The sequence below is a fragment of the Typopeltis vanoorti genome, chromosome 19, assembly GCF_054136105.1.
Source record: "Typopeltis vanoorti isolate ZY-2024b chromosome 19, IOZ_Tvanoo_1.0, whole genome shotgun sequence".
Classification (NCBI taxonomy): domain Eukaryota; kingdom Metazoa; phylum Arthropoda; class Arachnida; order Uropygi; family Thelyphonidae; genus Typopeltis; species Typopeltis vanoorti.
The window spans coordinates 8,257,786-8,275,673 of NC_143567.1; the positions used below are offsets into that span (position 1 = coordinate 8,257,786).

Below are 17,888 nucleotides of genomic sequence, written 5' to 3' on the forward strand. Positions count from 1 at the left end.
TATTAGATTTATTTGTTCAATGGGTGTTAAAACGTCTATGAGTCTTATTTTGTCTATTCCTGGAGTGGTCTTTGGTAATTTTTTGTTGATTGTTGGTAGATCATCTTTTTTGAGTCATTTGATATTGTTCGTAAAGTTGTGGTTGAATGAGCTTGCTAGTTCCTCTTGGTTCATATCCTGACCGAAGTTTTTTGCAATAAAATCTTGTGCTGAAGTTTTCTTTTTCCGAGTTAGTAATTCATTAAGTGTAGCCAATGTTTGCTTTATATTGTCATTATATTCTGTAAATTTTTGAAAGTAGTAGTGTCTTTTTTGCCCAATGAATTTTTGTTGTTAGTTATTTTTTGTGTTTTTGTATAATGTTTGTAAATGAGTGTTACTGGGTGACTTTTTTTAAGTCCCCCCCCCATAGATTTTCTTTTACAGTAATTATTATTATTAGACACCTCCAGGGAGTCCTAAGACTCATCGAGGGAGGGCACCTACTCTACAACTCCGTCTCCATCACTCAACCTCATCCATAAACCGCCTCATCAACACCAACGCCATCTACTGTCCACTATCACCACTATTATTTTCACAGACAATCACAAACATCCATGCCCACGACGGGATTCAAACCCACAACCTTTTGGCTGGAGAGCGGATACACTAACCACTCGGCCAACCAGGCCGGCAAATACTATTTACTATTATAATATTATTTACAATGTCGTCATTTATCCATGGATTATTTATTGTCTGTTTGTCACCTTGTTTGGGTAGGCTTCGTTGCTTTTTTGTATATTTCTGTGAATATTAGTTGGAAATTCTCATATAAAGTTACAGGATCATTTATTTCCCAGTTATATATATATATATAATTCCAGTTATATTTTATATGGTTGTCGACAATCCTCTTTGATATGATGGAGTTTTACAGTGTTGTGGGGAGGAGGAAGCAGCATAATGAAAAGAAGTTGAGACAAAGTAGACAAGATTTATGTTGTACTGACTTAGAATATCAAGGTATGTGTTATTAGTTGAAGAAGCATGGTCTAGAGCAGTGGCAGCAAACCTTTTCATGTGCACTTGCCAAAAATTTACAAATTAAGTTGCTGATGTGCTGGTCAGTTTTCAATAGGGGAAAAATTAATAGAAAATTAATCAAACTTTATTTATTTATAAATTTATAATATCATTCAGTGTAAAATTGATTATTGTATTATTAAATTGATTTTAATGATGTTGGTTTGAAAAAAAAAAACAGTAGAGAGAAAAATATTGATGCATGCTTACTATATTTACTCGAAAATAACTTGCCCTCGTGTTATAACTCGCACCCCTGATTTTACTTTACAAAAAAAGACATTAAAAAGTTTTGCACATACCTCGCACACGAAAACATTTAAACATGTTCATGTCAAGGCGATAGTAACTCGCTCCCGGCGGTTAACAACACACCCTCCCTAACAGCCATTACACTGGAGATGCAAGAAAAACAAGTAGTTTTATTGTATCCCTGAATAAGATACAGAGCCTTTTGCAGTCTGTATAATACATTTCTCAATAAATAGTGCAATTACAGACAGCTGGAATAAAGACTGTGCTAACTAATGAATCACATGTCCCTTCTCACAGAAACTATGCTGTATAGACTCAAGCAAAACCATATGTTGCACTGGAAACAAAGTATCTAACTAAAAACCATTGTCCCATTTTTCAATTACATGAAATAAGTATTTGTTTTTTTGCATTTGAAATTCTCGATGTCATTACGTTAACCAGCCAAAAGGCTGAAGGTTTGAATCCCGCCGTGGGCATTTGCGATTGTCTGTGAAAATACTAGTGGTGGTTGTGGGCAGTAGATAACGTTGGTGTAGTTGCAGTTCATTGGTGGCTTTGAGCGGTACATAGATTTGTAGAGTAGGTGCCCTCCCTCGATGAGTCCTTGGACTCCCTGGAGGTGTCAGTTAATAATAATATAATAATTATTATGACAGATTACAAAGGCTAACTTTAAATAAAATTCTACCACGAATTGAAATATGCCATATAATACATGTGATTTCCCCTGCCAGCTAAAACACAAACAAGCAGCAATAAAATTCACCCAAGGGTTGAAACTTTGTGTGAGTTGAGCAAGCTAGTAATGAGAAGTTCCGTCAGAACGATAAACAACAACCCATCATGAATGTGTTAAAACTAAGAAATATATAGTGAATGTTGTTATGACAACATTCACTTATTGGGGATCTAAATAGCAGAGTAGGAAATGATTGTCAGCCATACAAAAATATTTTGGGAAAATTTGGAGAAAAGAGCAAAGCTAATAATAATGGCAAATACCTGTTGGATTTCTGCTCAGGACATGGACTGGTTATTACCAACACCATGTTCCAACATAAAAATGTGCACAAATTCACATGGAGAGAAGAAGCAAGAAATAAGAAATGAAATGTCTCATTGACTATGTTATTGTTGATAGTGATGTTTTCTCCCTGGTGCAGGCCACCAGAGCATACGGAGGATTTGAAATTGGAAGTGATCACTATTTAGTCTTGAGCAGGATAAAATTGAATTTCATATTGAAAAGAATGACATGTAAGAAAGTTTTAAAGTGAATAAAAGTTAAGCAGCTCTCAGATGTGAACTGTATACTAAAATACACAAAGATTATTGAAGAAAAAATGAAAGAGTTTGAGAACAGGAACCAAACCTTGAAGAAAACCCTGATTGATTCAGCCAGAGAGGCATGCGGTGAGGTTGTCTGCAAGAACAGAAAAATCAGAACTCCATGGTGGACACAGGAAGTTAAAGAGGCAGTGAAGGAAAAGAAGAAAGCATATTAAAAGTTCCTGACAAATAAGTCAGCTTTTGCTCTTAGAGAATACAGAGACAAATGTCAGAAAGCAAAACACTGTGTAAAACTAGCTAAAGAAAAGTCATGGGTGGATTTTGGACAAGAACATAGAAAATAAATATCAAGAAGGTGGCAAGATATTCTGGAGGTTGTTGAAGAAGCTTAGAAATGGAGGAAAGAGTGCTGTAAAAGGAGTTAGAGATGATAAAGGTGACATGAAAATGGAAGAAAAAGATATCCTTGAAGTATGGAGTAATTACTTTGAAAAATTGCTAAATGAAACAAGCAGTGATAGCACAGTGGTAAAAAACACTCAACAGGCTTACAGGTATTCTCTAAGAGCAAAAGCTGACTTATTTGTCAGGAACTTTTGATATGCTTTCTTCTTTTCCTTCACTGCCTCTTTAACTTCCTGTGTCTACCATGGAGTTCTGATTTTTCTGTCCTTGCAGACAACCTCACCGCATGCCTCTCTGGCTGAATCAATCAGGGTTTTCTTCAAGGTTTGGTTCCTGTTCTCAAACTCTTTCATTTTTTCTTCAATAATTTTTGTGTATTTTAGTCTACAGTTCACATCTGAGAGCTGCTTAACTTTTATTCGCTTTAAAACTTTCTTACATATCATTCTTTTCAATATGAAATTCAATTCATTGTCTTTATCATTTTAATGCTGACCTTCACATCATATCTATTACAACAGTTATTCCATACTTGAAGTAGAAAAAGCCATCAAAGGCTTGAAATGTGGAAAGGCAGCAGGAGTAGATGATATTCGACCAGAAATGCTGAATTATGGTGGTATAAAAGTCTTAAAATGGCTGTGCTGCATAGTTCAGAAAGCCTGGACAGAGGGACGAATTCCTGATGATTGGAGTACAGTATATAAAAAGGGAACTAAAACTGAATGCGAGAATTACAGAGGTATTTCCCTACTGAGTGTTCCTGGCAAGATCTATGCAAGTATACTTGAGAAACGGTTGAAAAGAATTGTGGAAGAAAAGCTTGATGAAGAACAAGCTGAATTCAGGTCAAATAGAGGCTGTCAGGATCAGATCTTCACTTTACGACAAGTAGTTGAGAAAGCATGGGAATATAACAAAGATCTGTATTTAAGTTTTGTCAATCTGGCAAAGGCATATCACAAGGTGGCAAGAGAAAAGCTATTCAATACACTACAGTTATATGGTGTCAATGGGGCATTATATCAAGCAATACTTAGTCTTTATTTGAGTTGTAAGTCAGCAGTTAGAATTGAAGGAAGTACAGGAAGATGGTTTAATGTTAAATCTGGTGTGAGACAAAGATGTACATTATCCCCACTGTTATTCATTATCTGTATGGATCACATTATGAAGGAAAGTGATATTAAACATATCAGAATTAGAGATGTTAATGTTAGCTCTTTCCTTTATGCGGATAATGTTACACTGCTAAATAAATCCGCTACAAGTTTGCAAGATTCCCTGACTAAATTGAATAACTGTTGTAATAGATATGATATGAAGGTCAGCATTAAAATGATAAAGACAATGAAAATAGGTAGAATTGTTGAAAATGTCAACTGTGTTGTGAACAGGGAACTTGTGGAACAAGTAAAACATTTCAGCTACTTGGCACGATTTTTACTGAAGATAGTAAATTAAATATGGAAATAGACAACAGAATCAACAAAGCTGAGCTTTTATGGTAGGAAGTCAATTGAATAAATTCATATGGAATAAGAGAGAAATTAGTCGGTACACTAAATTAGCTGTATACAAGACAGTGTTCAAACCAGTTTTAACTTATGAATTTGAGAGCTGGGTCAGAAGTAAAACTTGATCAAAGACTAGAGACTGCATGAGAAGAATTAGAGGCATAAACAGATGGCATCAATGGCAACATCATATTAAAAACAAGGATATTAGGAAAGAACTTGACATTGTCAGCATCCAGGAGTGCATTAGTAGAGCTAATGTCAGGTGGTATGGTCACTTAAACAGTGAATGGGCAAGGAACGATTAGCAAAACAAGTGTTCTCTGCCAGGTTGGTAGGAAAATGACCCATAGGAAGACATGGGTGGATTTATACAGTACAAAGTGCCTTAGACGATAGAAATATAAGATCTGTTAATGTTGGAGTCTTGACAAGTAACATACTGATTTGGAGGAAAATTGTAGATAGGAAGTTAGTAATGATGTAAATTTTTCATGTAGTAATATCAATATCATATCCTGTACACCACTTGAGGGTACATGTCAGGAATTTAATGATGATGTTGTTATGACAGTTTCAGATGTTATGGAATTTGGTTGAAGAAAATTAGCATTTCAACTCAACAACTGTTGGTTGCTTTTGTTTTTGTAACAAAAGGTCATACGATCTTTTAATACTGCACCAATCATATGCACGTCTTCATAGCTGCTCTCTGGTGTAAAACAAAATTTAACTTGTACGTATTGTAACAATTAAAAAAAAGGCTGAATAATTTATAAGCGTATAAAAGGATATCACCTGTAAATCACTGGCGTGCCACCTCTGGTATGCGTGCCATAGGCTCGCCATCTAGGGTCCAGAGTATTCATGTTAATGTCTCCTATTAGGATGAGCCTATGTGTTGTACAGGGTTCAATGCCGGATAGCCATGCTTCTAATTCATGCAGAAAGCTAAGTGGATTTTTATCTGGGGATCTGCATATTATGTTTATCGTGTATTTGACACTATGTTTGTTGTTATTTGTGATTTCCAATATTAGTGTTTCCGCATGTTCATAATGAGTTTGTTTTTCCCTCACGTATTTTTCTTTGATAAATGCCATGATTCTGCTTCCACTTTTGTTTGGTCTATATAAGGTGTAAGACTGATATTTATTGATGTTGTATGCATAAGTTTCTGTATCATTTATCGCAACTTTGGTCAGGATTAGTACATCTATGTTTGTCAAGGTATAATTGAGCAGTGTTATCAATGTAAATCAGTATTTCTTGACACTTCTTATGTTTGTGTGTATGATGGTGAAGTTGGTATTTGTGGAAATGTTGTCTGCCCACTTCTTCAAAGAGTTAAAGACTTTGAAATTTATATTTTCTGACTGGATATATTTGCCATGCAATAGTTTCTAGAGATAATTTTAAATCTTGTTCTTAAGGATGGGGAGAGTTAATGTACTACACTGGTAGACTGCTTAGGTCAGATTCTCTTGCAATTATATATCAACTCGAGTGTTTTCATTCTGTCTCATAAATATCTGTGAATCCTTAGTCCACAGAAACTTGTAGTTTTTTTTTTTTTCTGTTTTTGTTTTCCTTGCCTAGTAGAGAAGATTTTTGAAGTATCGGATCCAGTGTTCAAATATATAGATTGGAATTGGTTGTTAGTTAGAGTTGATGTTGTTGGCCTTAGTTTATTGCTTGCTGCTAGTATGTGGTCTTTCAGACTTTTGCTGGTAAACTGAGCAATGATTTTGTGGTCCTCTATTAGCAGAGGTGATATCCATGGTTGTGACTGGAATGGCAATGTTGGTGCCAATTATGGAGCTTAAATCTTCTGTTGTTTCTTTTGGTATTCCCTCTATTTGTAGCTCTTTTTTTTTTTTTTTTGTTAATTTTGTTGTATATGCTCGATTTGGCACTTGAGAGTATTTACCTCTTTCTGCAATTCTTTATTTTCGTGCTTTAGGTATTCTTGTACTTCTATCACTACCATTAGTTTTGTTTTTATGTCTTTCACAATTCCAAGTACCTCTTATAGGCTATTATTATTATACTGTATATAATGTTCATATTCCCCGAATTTTTTTTTTGTTAATTTGTTCCATATGAGTATTAAGCAAGTCTTTAGTAGCAATGAGCTTAAAAGTATCTAAGTTGTCGGTAATCTTAGGATCAAGAAAGGTCAGAAGGTTCAGGGAGAGTAATTTACCTTGGTGTGCGTTGTTGTTTTTGTTTGGTGTCTGTTCTTTGTTCTTCATTTTCTCAAGGCATTGTTGACAGCGCCATTTGGTATGTTTGCAGCTCTTTTAGCTTTACATGTGCTTTCTGGGATCCTGGAGCACTGCTAGTGTTGTCTTTGACTGCAGCCAGAGCAATGGGGCCCCATCCCCTTCATTGCACCTGTTACAACTCGCTGTGCTTGGTGACCTTCGATGTCTCAGTGACTTTTGGACTTTCTTCCCTTTAGCAACTGCAGTGCGACTTTTAAAATGCCGACGTCCTTTGTTTGTCCGTTGGTGTCGACAGTTCACTCAGTCTATGATTTTCAGCACACAAAATTTGGATTCTAGTTAGTCAATTTCGATGAATTAAACGTCCCTGTCTTCAGCATAACAAGAATTAAATAGCAGCACTTTCAAATTAAAGACATGAGTTTAAACCACTTTAAAACTATAAAAATGGGAGCAGAGTTATCAGTGTGCATGCATCTATATGCTTACACAGCACCCTCTTAATAATAATGATAATAATTATTATTATGTGATTTATTTCAGTTAAAGCTGAAAGGTGCTTTATTGATTTCCAGTTCATGCAAAAATGGGCACAGAAACGGTAAAGTTTGTTTTATTTAAGACTCTCAGCTTTAAAGGTGATTTGAAATTATTGATATGTTTTAGTTATTGCTTCAATAAAGTAGTATGTTCTATGTAAAAGTAACATAGAAAATAATTTTTTCAGAGCTGATAAAACTGTTGATATTGTTTTAAGATTATTCAATAAAGTGAGAAAATATGGAACATTAATTCATTTTAAAGAGAAGAAATTGTTAATATAGTTATAATGGTATATTTAGTGGAGTTTGCTGCTACTTTCATATAGAAAGAGAACTAAGTTACTTAAACTGTCTTGGATGAAGACAAGATATATGTTTCTTCAGTGTCCCATGATTAGACACACAAGAATAGTTTGACTTAGTATTCTTATTATTAGATTTAACAGAATGAATATACCACAGATAAATAATTAAACATAAATTTAATCGATCCACATTTCCACAATAAGTGGAAAATAATTAGACCGAAAGCATGATGTCCTATGAGGAGTGCACACTGATATTGTTGGAGAGGGAGGCCTAAGAATTAGAGTTCCCCAAATCTTGAGAAATTTAACTCAACTATATTTATTGGGATTTTTTTTTTTTTTTAATCTGCTGCTGATTATAAAAATAGTCTTTCAAGTTTGTATTTGTGGTGGTTAAGTATGGTAGTTTTTTCCCATTTAATTTTGTGCAAGGTATTCAAAAGCATGGTCAACTAGGCCTGACTGACCAAAGTTATGGTAGCAGATCAGATCTCCCAGTTGACCATATGTAGTTATAGGGATAGGATGAAAAGGGTTGAGTATTAATTTATATCAGGGATGACAGTGAAGATAAGATGTGGAGAGGAGTACTGTTAATGATAGCAGATGAATTGCAGCCAAGAACAATTGGACAGACAGGAGGGTGGTATCTATTTGTAGCAGTCATATGTGAGATTGAGGGCAATAAGACAAAATATATGGTTGGTTTCTGTCTGTATGCCTGGGACCTACAAGCAGTAACAAATTAGCACAAGTGCAGGCTGAGTAATTATTGTGGGGAACTTCAACTATGGAATATAGTAGATTGGAAAGAAAAAATATCCTCATATGTGAGATGGGACTGGCATGCAAAACCAATGGTAACAGGAAAAGAAGAGCTATCCATACCAAGGCAAAATCAGATTACAAGAAGAAATTAGCTGAACAAGCCAAAGAAAATCCCAAAGACTTATTTCATTACATGGCAAGCAAGAGGAAGAATGGATATGGAAGCATAACCTCACTTGGATGATGAAACAACAAAAGCTGACAAAATAGGTGAGTTACTGAGTGACCACTTTGTAATAGCATATCATCCAAGTGAGGTTACTGCTGTGACACATGACAGAGACTGATGTGGAAAAAGAAGTACATGAATTCAAGGTTCTTAGGATATTGTAGAATCTTGATGTAAAAACGGCTATGGGATAACAGCTCATGTTTCACAAGAACATGCAAGGGAATGGGTAATGTTTTTGACTGGGCTCTTTAAGTCTGAGCTCTGGCAAAGTCCTAAGGGAGTGGAAGAGCACAAAATAATTCCTTTGCATAAAGAAGGATCTAAGTCTGTGGTAGCAAATTACAGAGGGGAAAAAAATTAATTTCTACATATTGATTTAAAAAAAAAAAAAAGAGCCTATGTGGTTCAGTGGAAGTGGCGTTTGCACTCCATGGTGTTTGACTGAAAGAAGGAAGACTTGGGTTCAAATCTAGTTGCTGACTAGAGGAACATTTTCTAAGCCTTTTTTTCAACCAGTTCCAGAGTTAGTCAATCTCTAGCAAGGACAAACAGATTTTTTTGTCCTGGAAACTGAAGAAAATCAACTGTCAAATCCACAATATTTTCAGACATTAAAAATGCTGTATTAGGGTTAGGGACCACGAGATGGCTGCACTTGTTAACAGTCTCTTCACTGTGTGCTGATTATATGAGTGATAGCCTTGGGCCAGCTATCTCTGATTGGCTACCAGTGGAGACTGAAATGTCCACTCAGTCTCCAAAAGTTAGACATGGCTAAAACAGCCTTGCCTACTCTCTATATGGGAATAAAAGGCTTTAACTGATTTTTTTTTTTCCTTTTAAGGTTATCAGCTGAGGTGATCAGCATTCATAGTGAAGAATTTATGAAAACACAACACACATGTTAGAATAATTACTTTACTTAACATTAGGAAAGTAACATTCGACATTTGAGGTCATCATCAGGAAAAATACATATGTATAAGATACAAGCTACATGACACTGCACTATACAAAAGTAAGATGAATCTTACTTTTGTATAAGATTCATCTTACTTTTTACTAGCCTGACCTCTTGTGGAAAGATTTTTTTTGTGCATAAATTTGTGCATTTATGCATAAAAAATGTGCATAAATGATCAAAAATATAGAAAGAAATCTGAAAAAAAAAAAAGTGCAAAACTGGGTAGAGTAACAGTGAATCAAGGCAATGTGGAGTGCATGCAGGATGATTTAAACAGGCTGTCAGTATGAGAAAAAGATAAAGGGTATCAGTTTAATAATAAGAAATGTAAAGTTATGCATTTTGAGATAAATAGATTACAAGCTGTGTACCAGACTGATGGAAATGTATTTCAGGAAATAGATGAAGCTAGGGATTTAGGGGTAGTTGTAGAAAGAGTTGAAGTTTAGAGGACATGTTGCAAAGGTAACTCATAAGATTACTTGGCTATTGAAGAACACACAAGTAGAAATAAAGAAATTTTTATTCCTCTTTATAAGGCCTTGATATGTCCACATGTGGATTGCTGTATTCAGGTCTGGTTTCCTGGGCTTTATGAGGGATGAGTAAGTAGTGGAGGGGATTCCGAGGCAAGTGACCAAGATGATGAGTGGTCTGTAGAATGCTCACTATGAAGATAGATTGAGGTGGAGAGTTGCAGAAGTTGGTTGATAGGTGAAAAAGAGTTTTATAGGATTGATGCAGAGAAAATGTTTCAGTTCTTGGCTAGAGGGAGGCATATCAAGGTCATCTCTGGAAGTTGAGTAAAAGTGTGGTTAGTAAGGGTCCAAGTTTACATTTTTCACTCTGAGAGTGGAGAATGAATGGAATGGGTTGCAAATGATTTGTCTGTTAATGGATGCAAGGAGAGATATGACAAATATTGTGTGGATAGTTTGGGTCTCTCACAATGATTCTTCAGACTATATGGAGGTACTCAAAAAATAGTAATAACAATAAGATAAATTGCAAGAACAAGGAACTTTGTAAACACCTGGAATAAAGAGAGGAAGAAGAGGATTGTTACAAGAGTGGGCGAGGGTAGCCAGCTTCAGATGAGATTTGAATGCACTGCAGAGATTATGTTTTTAAAGTTCTGACTATTTTTTTTTCTGAGGTGCCTTGCTTATAGGGAAAAATGATGGCATTACTATAGTCTGGATGTTAAGATGGATGTGAGCAGAGTATGGATAATAATTTATTGATCATTTTTGGCAATGCAACCATTATACAAGAAGGTCTCGCAAATAAAGGAGAGTTCAGCTGTAAGAGAAACCTGGGTAGAACAGAAGTTGGAGGCTCTGTTGACAAGAGTTTTGATAACGCTATATTGTTGAGTGTGTGTGGGGTGAGGTGGGGGGGGGGGGGAGTGATAGGAAAGTTCATGTATGTATCTCCTGTGTGGTTGGATTTTTTGTAAGCTGAAAAAAAAAACTGTGCCATTGGGAAGTATCGAGAAAAGGCAGGCTATTATTATTTTCTTTTTCTACGGGGAACTGGATTCTGAAGTACTGGATGTTGAGATGGAGTAGGGAGCAGTCTAATGCATCTCAGCCATGTGACCAAATAGAGAACATATCATCAACGTATCTTAGCCAGATAGGGTTGAGAATTGCAGTATCAAGAGCAAGTTTTTCAAAATACCCCATATAGCACTGTGCTCTCCTCTCTCCTATAGAGGGAGGAGAGCACAGTGCTATATTGTCAATGTGTTCATAAATGGTACCAAGTGAAGTAGCCAGAATGGATGGTAAAATTGAAAAGATCAATAAATATCAAGGGAAAAACCATTTTTAAATAAATTTGAAGTGTCAGAAAAAGGGACATTGATAAATATCCTTGATAAATAGAAAGGTGACATCAAAGCTCATCATGATGTGATTATTATTTAAAGCTAAATTTTGGATTAAATATTTGAAATAAGTGGAATTTTTTTTATGAAAGATGAAGAATGACCAGTGAGCCAGTTTAAAAATTTAGCTGTTTGGCTAACTTAAAAGGAGGAGAGTAGCATCTATGGGACAGGAAGGGTTATCAGGCTTATGAATCTTTGGCAATCCATATATCCATGGGGGGGAGAGGAACTAAACAGTTTGAGTTTTTTTTTATTTTATGCTAGACTATTATTAATATTTAATTTAATTTATTTACTTTTATTTAATATAATTTTGGCATAGGATTAGTAGCATGTGTACACATGTATATAGTTCTGAAGATGACATTAATGTAAAGGTTATAAAAGGTTTATTATCGATGCTTTTATCTCAAACAGTAGTCAACTACTGTTTGAGATAAAAACTTCAATAATAAACCTTTTTATTATTGAAGTTTGCTGTTCACGTTAAATTTCACTGAATTGAAGGATCAATGGAAAAACCTATAAAACAAGTAAAGTATTTCAGCTATCTCGGCACAATTTTAAGTGAAAATGACAAATTAAATGAATAAGTGAATATTATGCTGATGAGACAGTTGAATAAATTTATGAGAGAAAAATCAATATCAATCAGAACTCTAAACGAGAAGAATACAACACAATTTTCAAACCAATTTTAACATATGAATCTGAGAACTAGGTTAGAAATAAAACACTTTATTGGAGGCTAGAGACCACAGATATTATTATTATTATGTGACACCTCCAAGAAGGGCACCTACTCTACAACTCTGTTCTCCACCATTCAATGTGGAGAACAGAGTTGAACTATGAACCAAAACTACACCAATGCCATCTACTACCCACCACCACCACCACTAGTATTTTCACAGACAATCACGAACATCCATGCCCATGGATCACAGGCCAGCAGATATGTGAGATAGGAGAAAAATTAGGAGAGCAAACAGATTACATCAATGGCAGAATCATATGAAAAATGAAGGTATTAGAAAGAAAGAAAATTAACACTGTTGGCATTCAATAATCTGTGTGCAAAACTAATCTAAGGTGGTATGGTCACTTAAACAGAATGGCAGAGAAAGGGTTAACTAAATAGGTGTTTGATACTCAAATGTCGGGGGAGGGGGGAATACTCAAGATACAGGTCAACTGATGCAGTTAGTTAGTGCCTTACAAAACTGATAATACCGACTTGTTAAATACCAGATTAATTTGGAAGAAAACTTGATAGAAAGGAAGTAATAAAGTAATCATATAGGAAGTCAGTCTCTGGTTGGATAACTGAAGGGTAACCTGAAGATGCAATTGCATGGTGCAGTACTTGAAGTCAGTTGAAACATTCATCCATTTCAGAATTGGTTAATCGAAGGTTCAATTATTTGCAAGTCAGGTAAATGAGAGATCACTGCTGTGATAGGATGGCAATGTTTTTAGTTCACTATCAACAAGTCCGTGTAGAATACCACCAAAATTAAAAATATAGTAATGTTAAGAAAGCACTCTATCAAATAAAAACAGCAGAAGTTCTAAAGTATATAGCTACACTTAAAAAATACAGCAATTTAGTTAATAACTCAGTTTACCAAAAGATTTTTTTTTTCATTTGCTTGCAAGTTGGCTTACCTTTTTATTTCATCTTCAACAGCAGTAACTCCCTGAGATAATGGATTCACTACCTTAACTGTTGCACTTCCAAAATCACAGAGTACAAAGTTGCCACATTCATCCATAAGTATATTCTCCACCTGCAAAAATCAGGTAAGTGAAACTAAAAAAAAACAACCACTGCATACATTCAAACAAAAATTGTTATAATAGCAGTAACAGATTGAAATATCATGCTATGACAGTATGAAATATGAGTGATGTGTTTAGAGTCATCAACTGGAGGCAGTGACATACCCAGAGGGGGATGGTCCACCCTGGGCACCAAGCTGAATAGGGGGCCAAGAACATGGAAAATTTTAAAAATTTTCCATGCTCGTATAAAAATGTTTGTATCATTTTCAGTTCTTAAAAATTATTTAATATTATTAATATTTGTAAATAATTTTTTTAAAATTTGGTGCTAAATAGGACATACATATACAATATGTAGATAGTTAATTTGAATTCAAATCAAAATGCACGAATTTTGTTTAGTTACTTTTGTATTATTGCAATGTCAAAGCTAGAGGCCATATAACATTCTAATTTACAGTTAGTGGGGATGAAGTGGTGTGGTGTTAAGACAGAAACATATGTGACCTTGATTAAAAACAACCAATAAACTCTACTATTTTAAAATTTTATTGTTTTAAAACCAATCAATGCAAGGCGAAGACCAGCGGAACAATTTCATAGTAAAATCGCACATTATCTATCCAAATGTATAAGTGTACACATTCGTATTTTTCGTGTTTATAGTCGGTGATAGAATACTGTGTGTTGAAAATAGGCCGATTACAAACAAACTCGGAAGAAGAAGTATTTTTGTGCTTGTACTACATAGCAGATACAGTCGTAAGTGCAGTTTTTAAAAGTACAAATTTAAAACTTTTTTCTACTATTATTTGTTGATTTGCTTCTGATCGATACAATCTATACTAGTCAAACACTAATCAAACCCTATTTAAAAAATTATAGGAACATGAAACGACAGTGTGGATATCAAAGAAGAAAAATTAAAAAAATGAAAGAAGAAACTGTTACAAATATGTCAGGAGTTATCATAAAATACATAATGCCAGCGACATCAGTTTCAACCATAGCAGGTGAAATAGAAGAAATAGTGGCATAACAACGGCAAGAAATGGAAAATATTTTGGAACAAACAGTCCAGCAGGATAAGAAAAATATTGATGATGAAAATAATATTGAACTTAATACGACAGAAGCAATAGAGCAACAAGTAAAGAATGTCAATAGTAAGGAAATGGAATGGACAAATACAAATGAAATATTCTGCGATGTTGCTGCTTGGTCAATCCCAGTACGAGATGAAATTAAAATTGATATTAAATTAAGGGGATAAAAATCCCTTATTATTTTATTTTACAGCCAGTATGCAAAACACTAAGATCGAAAACGACGATCTACGAGTTTCATGCCGAAGAACTATTGGCGAATCCAAGCGTAAGTGACCACTTGGTAGTAAAACACCAAGGCAACTCGAAGCAAAGGTGGAGCAAGATCCCTCACTCTCATTAATATTTTCTCATAATGTAAAAACACAGCTCCTAAGAGATGTAATACTGCTTTACATTATGAGGAGAGGTCACTACCCAGACCAGTTTCAACCTTTTTTTTGAGGTCTCATCAGTGAGTAGGTAGAGCTGGATGATATCAGAGTTTAAGTGAAAAGAACTTACATACCTTCACTATATGAATGCCAGAGTGGTGTGCCCATATATATTATATTATAATTAAGATGAAAAGTCAAACGGCTATATTTTCTGGCGAAGTTAATTAAATTAAGGGGATAAAAATCCCTTATTATTTTATTTAACAGCCGGTATGCGAAACTCTAAGATCAAAAACTACGATCTACGAGTTTCATGCCGAAGAACTATCGGCGAATCCAAGCGTAAGTGACCACTTGGTAGTACAACACCAAGGCAACTCGAAGCAAAGGTGGAGCAAGATCCCTCACTATCATTGATATTTTCTCATAATGTGAAAACACAGCTCCTAGGAGATGTAATACTGCTTTACATAAAGAGGAGAGGTCACTACCCAGTCTTTTCACTTAAACTTTGATATCATCCAGGTCTACCTACTCACTGATGAGACCTCAAAAAAAGGTTGAAACCAGTCTGTGTAGTGACCTCTCCTCATAATGTAAAGCAGTATTACATCTCCTAGAAGCTGTGTTTTCACATTATGAGAAAATAGCAATGATAGTGAGGGAACTTGCTCCACCTTTGCTTCGAGCTGCACTACCAAGTGGTCACTTACGCTTGGATTCGCCGATAGTTCTTCGGCATGAAACTCATCGATAGTAGTTTTCGATCTTAGAGTTTCGCATACTGGCTGTAAAAAGACTTTTATCCTCTTAATTTAATTAACTTCGCCAGAAAATATAGCTGTTTGGCTTTTCATCTTAATTATAATAAAATTGATATTATTAAGCAAGGAAGTGAAGTATTTCAAAATAAAGATGGACCTTTTGATGCAACAGATAAATCTGGAATAGGAATTAAAGGAGATTGTCACCAACTTACAAATGGCGAAAATGTTCTTAGAACTTGGATGGTTTAGTCTCAGACAGCAAAAAAATTATACTTTTTGTTGCTGTTTATTTGCCTGTGGCGATACAACTAGAGTATCGAGTTTTGTGAATGGTTTTAATAAATGGTGGAAATTAAATCCAAAGATTTCGCAACATGAAACTTTGGAACAACATCTTAATTGCTTAGAAATGTGGAAAACTCCAGCAACAAGGTTAAAATTGAATAAGACTATAGATCAAGTTATTTGAGATCAAATTATTAAGGAAAAGACAAGAATGAAGGATGTTTTGAAGAGAGTTTTGGATGGAATTCTCTTTTTAGTGTCAAAATCCTCCTCTTCAGGTCATATTCGTCAGCAACAAATAAAGGAAATGTTTTGGAGTTAATTTCGTTTCTATCTCATTATGACCCTGTTCTAAAAGAACATTTATTAAGAACTGAACATTCTGCTTTACATAATAATAGATACAGCTCATACTTATCTCCCAGAATCCAAAATGAATTCATAAATTTACTAAGAAACCATGTAAAAGACAAAATATTGGCAGACATAAAAAAGGCTAAATATTACGGGATCCTTTTCGACAGTACTCCTGATGTTCTATTCCATGAGAAATGGAAATCTGGCATTTGCATTTCTCATGCAGATCAAATGTGTGAAGTTATCAGATACGTGCACATCGAAAATGGAAAAGTTGAAGTAAGGGAGTCTTAGGTTTTTTCTATCTCAGGAAAAAATGCAAATGATAATTCTGACATTTTGAAGAAATTAAAAGAGGACACACTTGCCATCAACCTATGCCATAGCCAGGGATATGATAATGCTGCAATTATGTCTGGAATTCATGGTAGAGTTCAACATAAAATAAAAAAGTATCAATTCTAAAGCGTTATTTATGCCATGTGCAAATCACTCACTTAATGTTTGTGGAGTTCATGCTTTTGGAAGCATTTCTACTTGTGTAACATTTTTTGCAGTTTTGGAAAAATTATATTAATTTTTTTCAAGATCAACTCACTCGGGAAATATTGAAGGAAAATGTAGGACTAACATTAAAAAAGATTAGCAGACACAAGATGGAGTGCTCACTATGAAGCAGTTCATACTACAAGATATATTAAAAAGTTAATTTTAAGTTTAGAAGCACTATGTGATATAAAAGAATATATTGACATACAAGGATCAGCTCAAAATTTACTTGGTGCAATTTGCGATTTTACTTTTTTGTGTTATCTGTCTTTTTGGAATGAAGTTTTAGAAGAAGTAAATGGTACTCAAAAATACGTGCAAACTAGCAGAATAAGTTTAGAAAAATGTAGTGTGAGACTTGAAAATCTGAAACTCTTTCTTGAAAATGAACGAGAAGGAATGGTGAATAGAGCAATCGAATATGCAACAACAAAATGCGATAAATTGGACATTCCTGTAGAAAAAAGGAGCAGAAAAAGGCTAAAAAGAAAAATGCCTGGAGAATTGTTGGACGATGTTGGTCTTACACTTCAAGAGGAGGTGAGAAGATCAATGTTTGTGCCTCGATCGCTTTTTTCTAGAATTATGTAGCCATAACAAAGCAATGGATGAAATAATGATGATTTTTAGGATTCTACAACCCAATATTTTAATACATGGCACAGAAAAAGATTTTGAAAATTGCACCCGCAATTTAACAAATGTCTGTGATGAATTTCAAAGTGAAGATATAATTCCTGAAATGAAAAGACTGCAGTGATATCTAACAGCTGTTAACATCAGCAAACAAGAAGCAGAAAAGGGGACAGCTCTTCAATTATTACAGTTCGTTGTAGAGTGGGATTTTGTGGAATCTCTTCCAAATATTTCACTGTGTTTAAGATTTTTTTTTTTTTTAACTATTTGTGTATCAGTGGCTTCTTGTGAAAGAAATTCTTCTAAATTAAAATTAATAAAAAGTTATCCGCAGTCCAATATGACAGAAGAGAGACTAAGTAATTTATCCATACTTTCTATAGAAAATAATTATGTCAGCAAGATACACTTGGACAAAGTTATTGAACATTACGTAGATGTTAAGTGCCGCAGAATGTAAAATAAAATGTGTGTTGAAAGTTAAAACAGATGTGTTTTTTGGAGGGGGGACCAAAAAATGTCGCCCTGGGTACCAAAGATTCTGGGTATGCC

General features: G+C 34.7%; 1 protein-coding gene across 4 annotated transcripts in view; it reads right to left on the reverse strand.

Moving 5' to 3' along the window:
- The window catches only part of LOC150095838 (uncharacterized), a 404,380-nt gene that overhangs the window by 211,402 nt on the left and 175,090 nt on the right, over positions 1 to 17,888 (reverse strand). For all 4 annotated transcript variants that reach the window (XM_090408977.1, XM_090408980.1, XM_090408978.1 and 1 more), the window contains one exon: positions 13,143 to 13,264. In XM_090408977.1, coding sequence (XP_090265103.1) covers positions 13,143 to 13,264 — 122 coding nt within the window. The remainder of the gene's footprint in view (positions 1 to 13,142; positions 13,265 to 17,888) is intronic.